The following is a 19,122-nucleotide window of genomic DNA, read 5'->3' on the forward strand; positions in this document are numbered from 1 at the left end:
CCCTCCTTCTTCATCCACCTCTTGGACTCCCATTCTGCGATTAAACAGACCCATCTTTGAGAGCAAATTGTCAAAGCCCCTCAAAGGAAGCTATCTGAAAGTGAAAAGACTGAAGTGAAAAATGGAAATATCCCTCCAAATGACTTCAGGGTTTTATTTATAGAATCAAGAAAAGTCTAAAGAAAAGTCACATGTTTTCAGGTGTGCCTACTTGTGCTTTGTAAGAAGAATTTCATGCATAGCAGGTCCTTTGAGAATCTCATCAACTCAAGTTATTCTTCCTTTTGGAAATACCATCAAATCACACATAGTAAAATGCAACCATTTTCCAAGTTATATAAAATTTTAATCTTTTATTTAAAAACTTAATTAAAATTAAATGAAAAAAATTTTTTTTGTACTAGAACTGAACCTAGGGGTGCTTAAACACTGAGCCACACCCACATCCCTTTATATATATATATATATTTTGAGACAGGGTCTCAGTGAGTTGCTTAGGGTTTTGCTAAGTTGCTGAGGCTGGCTTTGATCCTCCTGCCTCAGCCTCTTGGGCTGCTGGGATTACAGGTGAGCACCACCATGCATGGCTTAATAAAAATTTCATATTAAATTTTAAAACAGTTATAGTTTCAAGGTCTGTTGATGACAATTTATCTGTAACTCTTATAAAGTAAGCTTCCATATCATATATATATATATATATATATAACTATATATATATAACTATATATACATAAGTTAAGTTGTAGTTGGAAGGTAATATGACATAGCATTGAATTTATGAATTTTCATTGTGCTGTTTTCAAACATTTTCAGAGGTACCAAAATTTGGTGGTCTTTAGTGCTTCTGCTTATATGAACGAGTGGACAAAATGTGGTATCACCATGTTCATAAATCCTGGCTCTGTGAAGATCTAGGGTTATATTCCCTACTCCATAAATGTCAAGTGTGTAACGTGGTTTAGATGCTATGGATTGTGACAGTGGCATAATGACATTACAAGGATTTCACACAGCAACATATCCGCAAGGTGCGCACATACTGAGATCAGTAATTTAATTCACTCAGCGTTGGAGAGTTTATTACCAGCATGTGTCTACTACAATAGCTGTAAGCATATTTATATCTCAATTCAACATCTACTTACCACCTACTGCCAGGGGGAGGGATGCTTATTAAAAGCAAAGTTATTGAAAGAGGCAGCCTGCGTTCTTGTAGAATTAGAAGCCTAAGCTATAGGGTGAGGTGGGGGAGATTGAGAACTTTTCTCAGAGGAGCTGGTATTTGCCTTGAAGAAGGACGAGACACAGGGGCTCTGATCCCTGAGCTCAAGCTCCCTCACTGTCTTGCCAAAGAGGAGGAGGCTCTCTTCTCTGAAACAATCCTGCACCATCGTGGGGGGTACTGAACACAGGTGGTCAGGAAGCGGGTGAAGGCTGCGGTGTGTGTAGGAAAAGCAGGAAAATCCTGGGGTAGACGTAGAAAAGCTTGGACATGATGAGCAGGCTACTGAGGAGGTAAAATGGGGTGCTTCAGGGAGTCTCAGGAAGTTCTGATAAATAAGCAAGATGAATACTCCCTGGTGGGTGTGCACCCCAAATACGCAGGAACTCCTCTTCTTTCAGATGTATTGAGACTGAGTCATTGTAAACACTTTCTGACCCACAGATCAGGTAATTTAGTTTTTTGATACTTAAAATCATAGTGATCACTCATCACTATGGGCAAAAACCCGGGTGAGGTCCACAGAGTCTCTCTGGGGAGGAAAATGCAGAGTGTGGAGTGGACTTGCGGGGTGACGTGGGCATGCACCTGAGGCCGTAATCCCTGAAGACTGGTGGGCCTGGCTCTGGAAGGAAGCAGGAAAGAAGGCGAGGCCACATGCCTTGGCCACTCACCTGTACTGCTACCCAGGTCATTGATTCAAAAAGCAACTGAACTAAAACAGTCATGCGCTTCATAACGACGTTTCCATCAACCCCCTGCCCCATTGCATGCCCAGCAGAGGTCTCATAAGATTGTAATGGAGCCGCAAAATTCCTGTCTCCCACAGTGACATCATAGCGGTTGTAAAGTCCTAGGGTAACACGTGACTCACATGTTTGTGGTGACACAGGTATAACAACCCCTGTGCCACCAGACATATAAAAGCATAGAAAATGCAATTATGTGCAGAAAGTGATGCTTCTGATGATGATAAATGACTATGTTACTGGCTTCTGTATTTACTGTGCCACATTTGGTGGTTATTTTGGTGTGTACTCTTACTTATAAAAAACGTTTGTTGTACAACAGCGTGCCAGATGACACTGCGGCAGCCTCATTATCTCGCGTTCACCACCTCTCTCAACAGCATCATTTTCTCCTGTGATAGATCCAATCGTATGAAGTTTGTTTATTGTGACCAAATAGGGAACACATCTTTGTGGAAAAAAATAGGGGATCACACACACATACACACACATATAAATGTAAACCACACAGGCTGGGCGTGTAGGAGCTCTACCACCTAGTTTTGGGCAATTATATGTTTGCACTGTGATAAAATAGCCATCCCCCCTTTTCTAAGAACACATCTTGTCATTCAATGACACATGGATATATTTGGAGATTCAGAACACTAAAAACATCATGCATGAAATTGGAGTGTGCCTGTACCCTCCCATTAGCACAAGGACATAAGAAGATGAATCACAGGATGCATGTCTTTTCCTTATTCGGTGAGTACTGATTGTCCCCATTTCCTGTGGGCTGATACTGTGCCACTCATCAAGGATATAGATGGTATGGTCCTTGGGAACCCTCTAGGAGGGGAAGTGGACATAGAAGTCTGTCCTTACCAACACGGATTGGGGGATAATACGGGGTTGGGTAGTCATTGTCTTACACTGTGGAAGAGAATCTCAACAAAACCATATTACCAGAATGGTCCTTCTGAATAGCTCATGCTACAAGCCACTGGTGAAACTGCAGGATCCTCCATCTGACTCTCCTGGGAGAATATCTTGAGGGTACCAGATCATTCGCAGAATAGAGTTAAGTCTCTCCTTGTTTATTACAGAGATGGAAAATCCCCAGAACACACTGTTCAGTTCTAAGGGGAAGACACAGAGGCCGGGCCCGCACCCACAAATACATTATTCCTAGAAGAGCAGGAGTGGTACTTACAGATGCTTCTGAGCAGCTGACCACATGCCTAAAGGCCGAGTTGTACCCGCAACACACCACGGGTTCTTGGTGGGAAAGTGCCAGGTGGGGCTCTGGGGCAGATCTTGCTCATGTAAAAGAGAGACAGTGAAAACCTAAGGCCACTTTCATGACACAGGTACCCAGGAGAGCACATTAAGAAATGGCTACAAAGTCGCTTTTAGGTCAAAATCACTTAATTGCTTAGAATCCCAATCTTATCTGTAAAGTAAGGATAACGGCACCTACTTTAAAGGGTTGTTTTGAGGATTCAATGAGAAAACGTAATGTCATTAGCACAAAATGGCACATATAAAATTGAGAGCAGTAAGGCACAGCAGCTGCTAAACAGGAAAACTGAGAGCGCATGTCTCCTGTTGAGGGCAGGAGAAATGTGATTTTGAGGCACTACAGAATGGGTCTTTTTCACTAATAACTCAGACCTTTCCCCCCCAAAACACATAGGGATTATCCCTCTTGTAAATCCTTGTGCCCAGAAAACAGCACTTCTTACTCACAAGGGGGAAGAGGCCAGGCAGATCCTGGGAAGCCCCGTGGCACAACTCCAAGGGTACCAGGTACAAAGGGCACACCTGAACACTCAGAGCCTTGTCCTGTGAGCCACCTTGGGGAGGTCAGAACAAAGAACAGAGAGCCCCCAGGCTTAAGTACCCTGGTCCCTTTGGACAAATTTCTTCTTTTGCAAAATGGAATCCCTCGTGGAAATTTTGTGAGAAATAAATGGGGTAAGAGGATAGAAGAGTCTGGAGGGGCTTGGCACACAGAGAGCTCTTATACAGAATGTCTGTGCTGCATGCCATTGCTCTGCCATCTCTCTTTATTGTCCCTCTGCTGTGTAGCCCCAAGGCACTGCTGCTGAGCCTTCCATGGATCTGAAGCCCTAGACATCATGCCCCAAATCCTCTTCAAGGAAGACTAGGATTTGGCACAAGGATGTTGAGAACCTCTCCATGAAGGGTCCCTGGGCTTGGGAAGTGAAGGTAGGAAGAGGGAGGTCCACAGGGAGCCCAGGGCAAACAGAAAGTTCTGGGCCTGGCAGATAGCCTCATTTCCCTTTCCAGCCTTGGGAAGAGAGAGCTACGCTCCCCACTTCACTGATGAAAGCTAAGTAACTCAATCCAGGTCACACAGCTCCTGAGTGACAGCAGGGAAGGGGCTAGGGGGTAGTGGGGGGGACATGGTCTGGCTCCTAAGTGCTGGCGCTGGAGATGGAGGCTGTGTTTGCCGCGAATTGGAATTTCAGTGACTCGCTCCAAAAGAAATCAATCAAGCTGGCTGTTTGTTCTACACAGTGCTATCATGTAGAACAAACAGCAGTTTGATTGACTGAAGCTTCCGTTTGGGGCTGGTTGTTTTGGCATCTTGAGTGAAGAGCCTGAGATTGCTTCCGTGCCCAGTGGTAACAATCACTTGGCAGTTGCCCTGCCTGGGCGCTCCTGGTCCATGCAAGCTTGCTTCACCGCCTCAGTGAGCACATTTGGAAGGCCACAGACGGGAGACACACATTTTGGCCTTCTGCATGGCGTTCTGAAATTGTGCAAAAGGGATCACTTTTCCATAATGTGAATTCTGAACATGTGATTCGATCGCTGAGTCCAGGGAATGTCTTTGAGACTCTATGTTCACAAGTCAAGGAAAAAAAATATTTGTGAGGCCACACATCATGATTTTGGGCTCAGGAAATTCAGTTACCCTGATGAGAGAGAAAGGATTTGAAATATGCGAACTACGATATTTACTCTTCCTGCATCCTCGTCTTGCATTACACGTACGACTGACTTTGGACTCAGGATTGCTGAACACTGAGGGAGAAAGTGCCCATGAGGAATGTTTTGTTGGTGCAGCCAGAGAGGAATAATGGGAGAGTAAGAGTGGGCCACACTAGCTCCAGGAGCTGGCTGTCATGATGTCTGTACTTTTGGGATGCAGAGGGCCTGTCAGCTCCCAAAGCACAGTGCAGGTGCTGCACCCTGCTGTCCCTGCCTGCTGCAGGGTAGAGTTCCTCCCCTGCAGAGCCCGAGAGGAGGGAAGCCACTTATCCTGTGCCTGCAAGGCCTTTTAGGGCCCTCTGAAGGCAGCCTTCTATGCAGGCCCTGGAGAAGGGAAGGAACCAGGAAGTAGGACTCCAATTGTCTGATTGCTGTTGTTGTTGTCTAAACTTAAGGCCCCTCTCCCCTTTGATGTCTCAGAGATCTTCATTGTGTCAGTGGGCATGGCAGGTGCAGGGAAAAGACCAGGTACCTAAAGACTGGAAGTCTAGTCCCTGCTCTGTTCCTGGCTCCCCTGTGCCCTGGGGAAAAGCCTCTCTAGTTTCCTGCTTGCTCATCTTCAGGGTTGGAGTTAGAGGCAGAACTCCAAACTCATCTCAGCCCAGGAAGGGCAGAAAAAGACACCTGGAGCTGACTCAGTTTCAATGCTAAGTGGACTTCATGAGCGTGGAAGGGCAGGCAGGTAGGCACCTGTCTTCCTTGCCAAGGCAATGTGTCCTGGCAAAAGCTGTGCCAAAGAAACCAAGTGCACTCGTTTGCAGAAGAATCAAAAAGACTTTCGTCCTGAGGCATTAACACTCCTGGACACCAAGGCCTTGGCCAGGAGAAGCCCACTCAGGGGCTTCTCCATACAGATCCGTCTCATGTGGGCAGGTGCTGCCCTGCATGGCTGTCCCACTTTACGGGCCTGGGATATGGGGCACAGCGGAGGCCACAGTCCACAGTACTGGTGAGCTGAGCAGCGCCCCCAGGACTCGCTCTGCTTGGCTGACGCTGCCTTTGGTCTGGATAAGCAGCCCCTGTATGATCAATTTTTGAACAATTTAATACAAGGGTGGGTGGGACAGGCCTAAGAGGTAGATCACAGACTTCTGGATATGAGAAGGGGGTGCTGGAGTAATTAACAGGAAATATTCAAGAGGGCTCACCAAATACTCACTGTGAGCTACAGACCCAGGTCTGGCCCGCAGTGGGGAGGCCCCGTGGAGACCCAACAGAGTGCTAAGAGGGGGTGACAACAGCTGGCTCTGCAGAACCCTCTGGAACCGCCTGTTGTTGAGAGAACAGCTTCATACCTCATTCTGAGGTGTAAGAGTGCCACGGTGTCTGCAGCCACGCACAGAGCTCGGGGACCCGGGAGATAGAGGCAGGCTGCGAGCCCCCCCTGAATGCCGCTGGCTCTGGAGGAGGCTGTAAACAAGCAGCTGTGGGTCTCCAGGTCCCAGATCTGAGGAGGAAAGGGGATAAGCAACAGAGCTTGAGTCGCCTTCTGTGCTGTGTGCCCAGCTGCTGTCTGCTGGGGGGTCTGATTTGGTCCCACCAACTCGAAACACCGCCCCAGACGCACCCCAGCCCCCCCCCCACCAAAGAGAAGTTTTTTTGTTGCTTCTCCAGGAGGCAGAGTGAGGCCCGTGTTCCTGATCCATGCTGAAGTGACCTGGGGAGGGGGACTGTGATTTATTCCCCCTACAAGGGATGACCAGTCACCTCTCTTCCCAGGGACCCAACTGTCAGAGTGGAGCCGAAATCATGAGTGCACTTTGTGCTACACAACTGTCTTCATCCCTATTTCTTAATGCAGATCCTCAAAACCAGTCACTGGACAGACACTTGGAAGACACAGGGGACAAACTTCAGGGTTGAGGACACCACGGGGTTTCAGAGCCCACCAAATGGCCATGGGGCCTTGGGCAAGTTCCTACCATTTTTCCCCCTCCTTTTCTTCATCTGCAAAATGGGAAAAATAATGATGGCACTTCCCTTATACAGCTGTTGCAAGAAATTAAAAAAAAAATTTTAAAGACACAAGGTTTACCGTCAAGGTTTAAACACAGTAATGGTGTAACATGATTAGAATGATAACGTTATCGTCTGTCATTTACTAAGGTGGGTGTGTAAATCATGCCGTGGCTCTTGTATTATCTTCATGTACTGTGACCTGGCAAGGTCTGTGAGAGCCATCGGGGCTGGGGAGGAGCAGAGGGGCCAGGCATAAAACTGGGAAGATCACAATTGTCATGAAGGCAGTGGTGATTTGTCAGCTAACACGCATCTGATGTTCTGTCGGCTGCTTTACGTGCATTTTCTTAGTTACTCTGATATAGGCTGAATTGTGTCCCTCCCAAATTTATATTTGACTAGTCTTATTGGGAAACGGGGTCATTGTAAATAAAATCAGCTGAGATGAGGTCCTGCTGGGCCCCTAAACCAATATGACTGGTGTCTTTGTAAGAAGAGGGAAGTGTAGAGAGGGAGACAGTCACGTAAAGATGAAGGCAGAGATTGGGGAGATGCATCTCTAAGCCAAAGAACGCCAGAGATTACCAGCAAGCTGCCAGAAGCCAAACAGGAGTCCTGGAACTCTCCACAGCCCCCAGGAGGAACCAACCCTATTGACCTCGATCTTGGACTTCCAGCCTCCTTCATTTCGAGACCAGACATTTCTCGTGTTTAAGTGACCCAATCTGTGATACCTTGTTGGTCAACCCATGTTAGGTTCCATCACTCTCACAGACACCTGAGAAAATCAACTTCTAAAGAGAAAATGTGTATCCTGGCTCACAGTTTGGAAGGTTCTCGTCCATCATAGGTTGGCCTTGCTGTTTTTAGAACTGTGCGAGGCAGCACATCATCACAGGAGTGTGTGGTGGAACAAAAGGGAGGAAGGAGGAGGGCGGCTCCCACAATGCCCTCCACGGGCACACCCCTCCAATGATGAAAGACCTCCCACGAGACGCCCCTCTTAAGGTTCCCCCTCCTCCTATGGCATTCTGGGAACAGGAATTTAACACATGAACTGTGGCTGGACACTTAGGGTCCAAACTCCAGCTCTAGTAAATGCATGCTCTCATAAACCCACTCTGGGAGGCAAAGGTCAGCTGTTGAGTCCCAGGGAAGTTAAAGAACTCTCCGGAATTTATAGAACTAATAAATAGCTAAACCAGAAATCACCCGCAGGCCCATCGGCCTTCAGAGCAGCATAGAGACACCCAAGGTTGAGAGAGGGTGGGATGTGCTTGGACGGGGCTTCTCCACGCAGTTCCAGGAAGCCAGTCAGCTATGATGCAGTTTAAGCCTTGACCTCCTCCACCAGAGTCTACACTGCTGCATTTACACTCTGTGCTTTCTTCCCATTGGTTCTCCCAGCAGTTAATTAGCAAACGGATTATCAAAGTTCCAGCCTGTCTTTTCATCTGGCATAAAAGTGGGGAGCTGTGTCCCCTAAAGGGTCAGCATGGAGCCACAATGGCGACCAAGATCAAACGGTCCCACAGAAAAGGTCTCCCCGAGGGCCAGCTCGTTCAAGGGGCATCCTCTCTCCTTTCTGTAACTTTGGTTGGTTGGTTGAAGATGCTCATTTTCCTTGATAGAAAGGTAAGATGTGCAGCTGTTATCAGTCATTTACGTCTCCATGGGAACCCACTTATCTGATGATTTCTTCTCACCTCATGACATCAGTAGCTGGGGTTTGAATGCTTCTCCCAAAATTTGTGTTCCAAACTTAATCCCTAAATTAGTATGTTAATGGTACTTGGAGGTACGACTTGGGAGGTAATTAGGATTAGGCATGATCATGAGGTTCTTATAAAGCATTAGTGACTTCCTAATGAGAGAGAGAGACCCACGTTAGCATGCTTGCTCTGTCTCACTATATGATACCCTCCACCATGTTGTGCAGCAAGAAGGCCTTTATCAGATGCAAGTGCCATGTTCTTGGGCTTTCTAACCTCACAAGCATGAGATAGGAAAACCTCTATGCTTTATAAATTATCTAATATCAAGTATTTTATTATGGCAACAGAAAATACACTAACACATAAATTTACGGAAGAAGAGATTTTGACGATGGGAAGGAGCACATAGATAATTCTGGTGTTCAGGAACAGTTATTCAGGTGGGATGATGCACAAGGTTGCCTGCTAAGGTCTAAGAAGGGAAAAGTAGAGATAAACTCTTCAAACTGAAGTTGAGGTTGACCTACCAAATTGGCATCAAATCCCCAGAGGATAAAAATAGCTACCACAAGCTGGCTATCACTGACTTGCTTGGTGTCTGTCTAGCATCTTCCTGTCCAGAGATTGGCCTCTATGACTGCAGGCAAGAGACATGGCACTCACCTCTGGCCAATTTGTGTCATTCCGTCTGATTTTCCTGGATGGGCCTGGTAGTAAAACTGGAGTCTGAATGTAAATTTTAGATTATGGGCATCTCTGTTCCTTACCATTTGAAGGGAGAAAAGATTCTGCAATAGGAGCCAATGAGGTCAAGGTGTACCAAGAGCAGAAGTGAGAAGCACAGGCATAGAATATCATAGAATATCAACCTCTTTGCAAGAGGCTGTCTGTCCAATAATCTGAGTTCAACAACCATCGAATTCTTCCTTAAAAGCTTAACTTATTTGCATTAGATGTGTCTCTCAGGCTCAACAGAGTCTTACCTGGTAAAGCTACTCTTTGGCGAGTACGATTTCTGCATTGCTTTTCATGAGCCTGACCACCCTACAAGGTGGATCTTCCTCCCATTTTGGAGAAGAATAAGCTAATGTTCAAAATTCAGTTGCTGAGTTCAGAAGGATCCAATCATTCACCCACAGTAACATGGTTTGTGCTAGGTTCATACTTTAAACTCAAAAGTTGCATGTCTCCAAAGCTTTCCACCCTCCATCCCCTAAATCCATAGTTCTTTATCCACAGGTGGAGTTATTGCTGGAAGATGGTTTCCAAATTAAGGCATTTCCCAGTCTCCCATTCATCCAAGGGTGGTCATGGACTGGGAGAGGTGATGTGTGTCATTTCTGGCTGGGATCTAGAAGAAGGTGTGCCTTCTCTGTTCTTACACCCCTGGCATGGGGATGAAGAGTCCTGAGAACTTAAGTCAGGGTGGGGCCACCAGCTAGAGGGAGCCTGTCCCTTGAGTGGGAGAAAAAGCACCCACTCACCAGGACCATTGGCCACAGTTTGCTGCAGAAACAAACTTCTGTTGTTTTAACCTGTAGAAAATAAGGCATTGATTTATTCCATCCTGCTTATGCTAAGTAATACACCATGCTAATTTCTTTTTGAGAAATAACTTTCCATCCTAATTCCAGTCGACTCAAAACAGCCCTCTTTGTGATTTTCAATGTTAGAACTACAGAAAACAACAAGTGAAAAGGAAAATCTGAATCTGTCACTTTATTCTCGTTTACAGAGTGCCAGAAACCAGCAGATTCCTCAAATGTCTTGTGTGTCCCCATGATTTAAAGGAGTAAAATATTTGGGTTGAAAAATCAATTCAAAGAATGAGGACTATCTGATCAGGCATGCTAGAAATCTAGCTGTTTGGCTCTTACTTGATTAGTTTTTATTTGATAGGAATAATATATTCTGAAATAACTTACACACCATATTTCCAAGATAGGATTTCAATATATTTTAAATACACATTGGGAAGTGATTCAATATGCCTGAATCATCACAGGCAAGATGCTAATCTTGTAATCATGAGTTTAGATTGGAAGAAAATGGAGAAGCACTAGGAAAAGAAAATAGGATAGAAGACGTGTCCCCACATACAGAATTATGATTATCTGAGGGCCGTAAGTTTGGGGGGAAATATAAAAAAAAAAGCTCATTAAAAATATGAAGCCTCCCAACTTTGTGACTCTGGATGATGCCTTTGGATTAATTTGATTTTTTCAAAATAAATCAAAAGCCAAAGTTCATAAATCTTACCATTTTAATCAAGTTTGCTCAGAAGACTGAATTGAGTTTGGGCCCTGAATGTCGCTGACTATGATCTTGACAGCTGGTTTTATTTAGAATATCTCATCATCATCATGAGATGGATTCCAAGCTCCCTATACAGGAGCCATATTGGACACCCCCCCCCCCCCCCGCCAGTGGAAAATCCTAGCACATCACAGGGCCCCAGCACTTGGTCTTTAGAGAGATTTTTCCTCCTCTGTTGACTCTCATTCCCTTGTGATCTCAGTTCCGATTCATGGCTTCAAATTCCATCTAAATGCTAATGACTCCCAAATTTATATCTCTGGCCCTGACATCTTCCCTAGACACAGGACGACTCTATCCAACACATCCACAATTGAGCTCCCGGTCTCCTGTCTCTCTCGCCCACCATAATCCCTGTCTCAATTTTTGGCTCAGACCCCAAGCCTTGCTGTTGATCTTGACTCTTGCTCTACTCTTCAAAAAATGGCCTTATTGAGATAGAATTGACATATCACAACACGTTGTTAAGGTGTGCTGTTCAGTCGTCTTCAGTGTATTCACAGAGTTGTGCGAGCATCACCACTACCTAATTTTTAAGCATTTTTACCACCCTCCTCATCCATTACCAGTCACCCCTATTCGTACCTCATTCCAGCCTCTGCCAACTAGTAAACTTCTTTCTGTCACTATGTCTTGGCGTCTTCTAGACATTTCATATAAATGTAATAATATAATAGAAGGCTTTTTATGGCTTGCTTTGGCTTAACACATCTTCAAGGTTCACCCATGTTGTAACACGTATCAGTATTTTTTTTTTTTTTGTGGTTGTTACACTTGGCCAATGTATAGATGTTCCACATTTTGTTTACTCATTCACCAGGTGATGGACATGCATTATATTTCTTCTTCTTGGCTATCATAAACAATGCTGCTATGAGGATTCAAATACAAATATTAGTGTGAACATGTTTTCAATTCTCAGGGGTATAACCCTGGGACTAGAATTGCGGGTTACATGGTCACTCAATGATTAACATGTGGGAACTGCCAAAATGTTTTTCAAAATAATTCAAAATTCCTACTAGCAACGTGTAAGGTTTGAAATTTCTTCTCATTCTTATCAACATTTGTTATTGTCTATATTTTGATTTTAGCCTTCCTCATGGCTAATGAATCCTATGGCTAATGAGGTTGAGCATCTCGTCATCTACTTATGCCTACTTTTGAAGAAATGTTCATTCAAATCCTTTGTCCATTTTTAATTGGGTTATTTTTTATATGGCTGAGCATTAAGAGTTCTTTATATCCTAGATGCAAGTTCCCCATCAGATATGTGACTCACAATATTTTCCGCATTTATGTAGGTTGTCTATTCTTTTTATTAATGGTATGCCTTTTAAGCACTGATGTTTCTAATTTTGATGAAGTCTAATGTTTTTTCTTTTTGTTTCTTGTCATATCCAAGAAATCATTCCCGATCCAACATCATGAAGATTTACTCATATGTTTCACTCGGAGTTTTATGGTTTTGCACTTATAGTCAGATCTATGATCCATTTAAGCTCGTTTTTACATATGGTAAGAGGCAGGAATCCAACTTTATCTTGTTCTTTTTTTTTTTTTTTTAATGTGGATAACCAGCTGACCCAGCAAATTTACTGAAGAGATTATTCTTTTCCCATTGAGTGGTCTTCACATTTTTGTTGAAAGTCAAATGACCGTAGAGATGAGGGTTTATTTCTTGATTCCCAATTATTTCTTAACTCCCTATTGCTATACATCTACTTCATACCATCTCCACACTGTGTTATTCACTATCATTTTGTAATTAGTTTTAAAGTTGGGAAATGTGAGTTCTTCAATTTTCTTCTTCTTCAAGTTTGTTTTGGCTATTCTGAGTTTCTTGCATTCCCATATGAATCTTAGTATTGAACCAATTTCTGGGGGAAAAAAAGGCACCTGAGGTTTTGATTAAAAAAAATACATTGAATATGTTCATTGATTTGCAAAGCATTGCCATCTTAACTAGATTAAATCTTCCCATCTTTAAAAGCAGAATGCCTTTTCATGTATTTATGTCTTCTTTGTAATTTCTTTCCAAAGTATTTTGTAGATTTGGGAGCATAAATTTTGCATTTTGAATTCTGCATTCATTGAGATGTCATATCTTGCCCTTTGATGTGCTGATATGGTTTATTACATTGATTTTCATGTATTGAACAACTCTGGCCTTCCTGGGATAAATCCTACTTGGTCCTATGATAGAAGTATTTTGATATGTTGCTGGATTCAGTTTGCTGGCATTTTGATGAGGACTTTTGCATTCATATTCGCCAAAGATACTGGCTTAGAATTCTCTTGGAATGTACTTATCTGAGTCTGGCATCAGGTGATGGACTGGACTCCTAGAGTCAGTTGGGAAGTCTTCTCCTTTCTCTCTCTTGGAAGTTTGTGAAGGATTGGTATGCTAATTCTCCAAAGCGTTTGGCAGAATTCACCAGTGTTTCCATCTGAGCCTAACTGTTCTTTGAGTAAATTTTTATTATTTTATAACTCGATGTCTTTACATGTTATAGGTATATTCTGATTTTTTTCTTCTTAATCCAGTTACTATAGCTTGGCTCTTTCTAGAAATGTGCACATTTCATCTAGGTTACCTAATTTGTTGACATTGAAATTATTCATAGTTTTACCTTATGAGCCAAAGCCCTTACCCAGGACTGTGTGGCCCTTCAAACCCCCGCCCCCCGTGCTACTCCATTTTTGCTTCAATCTCATGTCCTAGGTGGCTCCCACCTTCTTCTTCCCCCATGGGGAAGGCAATTAAAAATTTTTAAATTTTTAATTAAATTTTAATTAAATTGGGCCAAGTTTAGTTTTGCATTTTTATTTAGAAATAGCAGACAGAACTGCTTTGTGTTCATCTGTTCTGTTTTCATTCTAGAAAACCCACAGGTCTGCTAAGAAGCCACACGGCTCCTTTGTGTTCAATTAAAAATTTTTAAAGGCCCTGAACCTAAATGTAGTCACATTCTAGGCACTGAGGGTTGGGATTTAAATAGATGAATTTTTGAAGGAGCCACAATTCAATCCATGGTACCCATCAATCACTTATGCTACGAGTGGTCAGCAAGCTGGCTTATATATCCACACAAAGCAGTGACATTGGTTTCCTTCCACATTCCACAGATTCACTCCAAATTCTCTCCCTCTGGCCCCAGGACAGCCCGGTAGAGAAGGTAGAAAGATCATGAAAACTTGTCCTATTCACTTAATGAGCAAAGGAAATGATGAGCAGAGAAAATCAGTGAGACTTCTTTTGTATATATATATATATAAAGAGTACGTGACAAAGGCTGTACAATAACCAAACTTTAGAGGTCAACAGGACCTTTGGTATAAAGAGAGATGTGCAGGCAAGCAAAATGAAGCAGCAATGTTACCATTGTAAGGCTTAGAGGTGACTTTTTGGAATGGGTCCACTTGCCCTGTGTGTATTAAAAAAAAGAGACAACCATTGTGGCAAGGGGCTGCTGTATCCCTAAGGTTCCTGTTCCATTCCCAGCTCCCCTCGTCCATCCTCTAAACACTCGGAATACTCGGGACACAGAATATTTGAAGTGTGCAAGCAGGGGCCTAAATTCTGGAAGGTCTACTCACCCCGACACTGAACACCAGGCCTCCCTGAGCCTTCAATTGCTGGCATAACCTCCCTCGCCAGGGCAGACTCACACATATAAGCACCATGTGAGCGCTTACCCAGGCAGAGGCCCCTCAGGCCGTCAAAGAGGGCAAGGTAACCATGAAAAAAAAAATCACCCCTCTGCTGAACCTGGCTTAGAGGAGACATGCAACAGAACACAGAAAGGGAAAGACCTTGACCGTGTTGTCCGTCGACACAGAGAATATTTTGTTATCCTCCGAAGATAAGTGGATGTAGATCACCGGAGCCGTGTGGCTTCTCAGCAGACCTGTGGGTTTTCTAGAATGAAAACAGAACAGATGAACACAAAGCAGTTCTGTCTGCTATTTCTAAATAAAAATGCAAAACTAAACTTGGCCCAGATCTGGCAGTTCTATTCAGCCTGGAAGAGGGTTATGTTTCCCTCTGAAATTGCACAAGTACATATCTTGTGAGATAAAAGGACTGAAGCAGATAATACCCAGTGAGAGTGACAGGACTCGCGGTGAGATGAAGCCCTGGGCCTCATTTCTCCCTCTGTTCACAGTAACACTATAAAAAGAACCCGCCAGGAACTGTCCAAGGTGGGGTTGGAACGGATTCCGTGGCAGGTGGTGGCTTTCTGAAGGCTGGGGTGAACAGCATTAAAACCTGGGTGGAAGGGCTTCGTAATAGGAGGGATCACAGTGCCCTTGGAGGATCTCAGGGCTGGGTCCCGTGAGAGGGTGAGGAGGTGGGGAGGAGAGAGGCAGGACTGGGGTTCAGGAGGGAGAGCCCATGTATTTACATAACCAAGACAGGAAGCAACTTGTTCTCAATTACCAGACAAATGGGAACCTAAGGTAACAGAAGTGGATGGAAAATGATTTTTCTTTGTTATGTCTCTGACACTGTGCTGAGGGTCTTGTGTGGATTAACTCATTTTTTTTGATTTTCCTTATTGTTCCAGGAGGTGGGTCCTTTAGTGATCACCACTGTAGACGAGGAAATGGCAGCTGTAGCTCTTGGTCAGCGTGGCTTGGCCAGGAAGTGAGGCACCAGCTGAGCCACGTGCTCAACCGCTGCTTGGCACCAACTTGGGTGCTTCTGCATGACTGAAAGGCACAGGGTCACCTGCGCGGATCCCTGACGATGCCTGGGAGATTGGCTAGACCCGGAATCCTGGCATGTCCCACGTGACTTGTGCTCATCCCTGAATCTCCACTGCCCAGCACAGGAGAACCAGCTCCCCATCTCCCAGTCTCCGTCTTCAACTCCTCTCAGTGGGAATGACAAACTGACTTTGATCCTCTGTTCTGCCATTACTTGCAAGAAGTCACTTAATTTCTCTGGGCTCCAGTTTCTTCATTTGTAAATGGGCTTAATGTGAGGATCAGAGAGGCCGTCTGTGCTGTATGGTACCCAGTACAGAGTAGGTGCTCAATAAAATGGTCTTTTTTTGTTATCAGGAAAGTGTTCCTTGAGCATTTGTTCCATAGGGTCTACCATGAAAGGTGTGTATCTGATTCTAGAGTGTAATGATCACCACTGAGGAGGAGATGGGAATGTACCTTCAGTGGTCACACTGTTCAGTACCCCGCTACCCAAATTCCAGGCTTCCCAGAACAATTCTCATTTCTTATGTCAATTATACTTGCCTTTCATGTCAATTCTGCTGTGCCTGAGGGGTATTACCATTAATTCTGTAGAGCCATTAATTCTGACAGGGCTAAACAACCTCTGTGGAGAACTGAGTGTACACTTGGGGGCTGAGAAAGGTGCACTAAAAACATCCATGACACATCAAAATCCCTAATAGCTCTCTGTGACCAAGAGGGTGAGGGGTTCATGGTAGGGCAGGCAGCAATGTGATTAAAGGGACCTGCTGAGATGCAGGTGAACGGTAGCTCCACACAGTCTCTCTGTCCTTGTAAGGTATTTACATTTTTAAACGACTTGTAATGAACTCCAAAAATAATCCCTTTACAGGCTACAGACAGAAGTTTCCCAGATGGTGTGTAAGGGGTATTAATTTTGGTCAGAGGTTCTTAAGTCATTCTAGTAGGGAATCCCCAGTCCTGCTTCCAATTATCTTCCTACACCGATGGCCCTCTTGATGGGAGAAAGACAACTTACCCAGGCAGATGAGGATTCCAGACTCGAATGATTTGATCCAGGCCACCTGTCAGCAGTAAGTTCTTTCTCCGGCAGAAGAAGAATGCCTTCACTCCTTTATGGATACGAAAAACTGTTTGATCATATTCTGCTCGCCTCTGGGGCAGAGCAAGGGATGCGTGGCCTTTTCTTGTCTTGACATCTTTCCTAACGTTCCTTATCTCTTTCATCTTTTGCTTGACATTTGTTGTTCCCACTGTGCACCCTGAAAATATTCACAGAAAAGCAAAACACAGTTTCTTAATAAGATCAGTCAATTTCCCGACAGGGTTGCTGATCACTAAAGGTCCCTGATTCATTTTCAACAACAACTGGTATTTTCTTCTTCCTCCACCTCCAGGTGTTAACTACAGATAGTCTGAAGAAGAAAAGCGGTGTGTGTGAGAAAAGTAAGATTTCCCCCCTCCTTTTCTAAACAGAGACAAGAAAAGTCACCTGGGAACAGAGGTAGCATGAAGGCCATCCTATTTGGAGGAAACCCAGCATCAACAAGGATCTTATTTGATCCGAACACAAACTCACTGATTCAAGCACATTTACCTCCGTCTTATGGGTGACAAAATGTATATGGAGAAGTTAAGAGACTTGTCATGGAGGAAATGGAACAAGCCTCAAATTCAGCACTGACTCTGACATTGGGACTCATCCAGTTGACCTATCAGTTCTAAAATCAACCAGAAAATTTTGTCTACAATTGACAGATATTTTCAGCCAAATACTTACAACAGTTTATGAATCCACTGAACAATAGAATCATAATGGTCACATCATTTAGTAGCAATTAGTGGTCCTCTGGTAGGTTTCAGACATGGGTTTCACCAGAAAATCAATGAAAGAAATCCTCGATACATTCACCAGAGCCTCTCCCATCCCTACCGCCTGGCTTACCCTGATCACCAACCACAACCATGTCCAAGGGACCTTGGAGGAAGGACAAAGAATCGTCTTCAGCTTCCACTTCCTATCCCCCAAGTAAGAACTTCCTTTTGTTGCTCATGACCTCATCTATGAGTTGAAGGATAGTTTTGTTTGAGATCTCTGCCTGTTATCCCAAGTTATGAGTCCAACTCTTTTCCCAGAATTAGAGAGAGGAATTTGCAATTCAAATAAGTTCCACTCAGGCAAGTGCATGCTTCATCTGCAAGATCACGTGATGCTCTATTCACTAGAACTTTGTCCTGTAGAACTCTAACATGGGCCTTATAATTTTGGGGGGCTGTGGATGTAGCACTTGCAAGGCTCTGGGTTTGATCCTCAGGACCACATACACAAACACACACACACACACACACACACACAAATTAACAACAACAACAAAAGACTTTATAACCTTTCAAGAGAAGTGGGAAATCTTCATTTTTCTTGGAAATTTCCACGATTTAGAATGTCAGTATCAGTTTCCAAACATGTTTTAAATAGTCTGCTTGTTGGTGGCTCCCTTAGCCCACTTGTTATGATTTGGGTGTGAGGTTTCCCCCAAAGCTCAAGTGTGAGACAATGCAAGAAGGTTTTGAGGAGAAATGATTGGGTTATGAGAGTCCCAATCAGTGCATTAGTTTGCTGATAGGGATTAACTGAGTGGTGGCTGAAGGCGCGTAGGCTGTGGCTGGAGGAGCTGGGTCCCTGGGTGAGTGCCTCTGGGGAACATATTTCATATCTGGCCAGTGGAGTCTCCCTCTCTGCTTCCTGATCATCGTGTGAGCTGCTTCCCTCGGCCACACTCTTCCACCATGTTGTTCTGCCTCACCTTGAGCCCCGAGGACTGCAGCTGGCTGTTTAGGGACTGACTCCTCTGAAACTGTGAGCCCCCAAATAAACGGATCCTCCTCTAATTATTCTTGTCAGTTTTTTAAGTCACAGCAGCAAAAAGAGCTGACTACAACCCACTGCTGCCTCTTGGACCCCTTGTTTTAGGGGCTCGTCCTGCAGTGGAGTTCAGAGACACGTCCAGGAAGCGGGAGGGGCACTCCTCACCTTTGGACTTCTCCTGAGCTCTGTCCTTTTGAGTGGCCCAAAGCCCTGATGTTGAGAGTGGCTGCCCTCCACTGAAGGAGTTCCACTAGAGAACATGGGATCATTTTCCCAATGACGAGATACGTAATTTCCTCACCATTTGAAGATGTAATCTGAGCTCTGGGCCACTTCTGGACAATCCGTGGACAGTGAACTGAGGTGACCACCCTGCTCTGCATGTGTCTTTCCATAGTGGTGTAGAGAGGCTGGCTTGTCACTCTGGCTCTGTCCCCCACCCCTCCTTGAACATGCAATAGGAAGGTAGACGGCCTTGAACTGGCAACTCTTCAGCCACCAGGTGGAGGGGAGAGATGGTATTTGGTGAGTGTAGATATTTATAGGAGATGATAGAATGAGCTAAAGAAT

At 44.4% G+C, this 19,122-nt stretch overlaps 1 protein-coding gene across 1 annotated transcript in view; it reads right to left on the minus strand.

Moving 5' to 3' along the window:
- Positions 1 to 17,778, minus strand: part of LOC101964060 (cilia- and flagella-associated protein 337-like) — a 46,313-nt gene extending 28,535 nt beyond the window's left edge. Inside the window, exons 1-5 of the mRNA XM_078015957.1 lie at positions 17,632 to 17,778; positions 16,705 to 16,948; positions 14,784 to 14,889; positions 6,273 to 6,424; positions 3,170 to 3,272 (exon numbers count right to left, since the gene is read on the minus strand). Coding sequence (XP_077872083.1) covers positions 3,170 to 3,272; positions 6,273 to 6,424; positions 14,784 to 14,889; positions 16,705 to 16,948; positions 17,632 to 17,653 — 627 coding nt within the window. The 5' untranslated portion in view covers positions 17,654 to 17,778. The remainder of the gene's footprint in view (positions 1 to 3,169; positions 3,273 to 6,272; positions 6,425 to 14,783; positions 14,890 to 16,704; positions 16,949 to 17,631) is intronic.
- Positions 17,779 to 19,122: the final 1,344 nt, after the last annotated feature.

The sequence above is a fragment of the Ictidomys tridecemlineatus genome, chromosome 6 (assembly GCF_052094955.1).
Source record: "Ictidomys tridecemlineatus isolate mIctTri1 chromosome 6, mIctTri1.hap1, whole genome shotgun sequence".
NCBI classification, from domain to species: Eukaryota; Metazoa; Chordata; class Mammalia; order Rodentia; family Sciuridae; genus Ictidomys; species Ictidomys tridecemlineatus.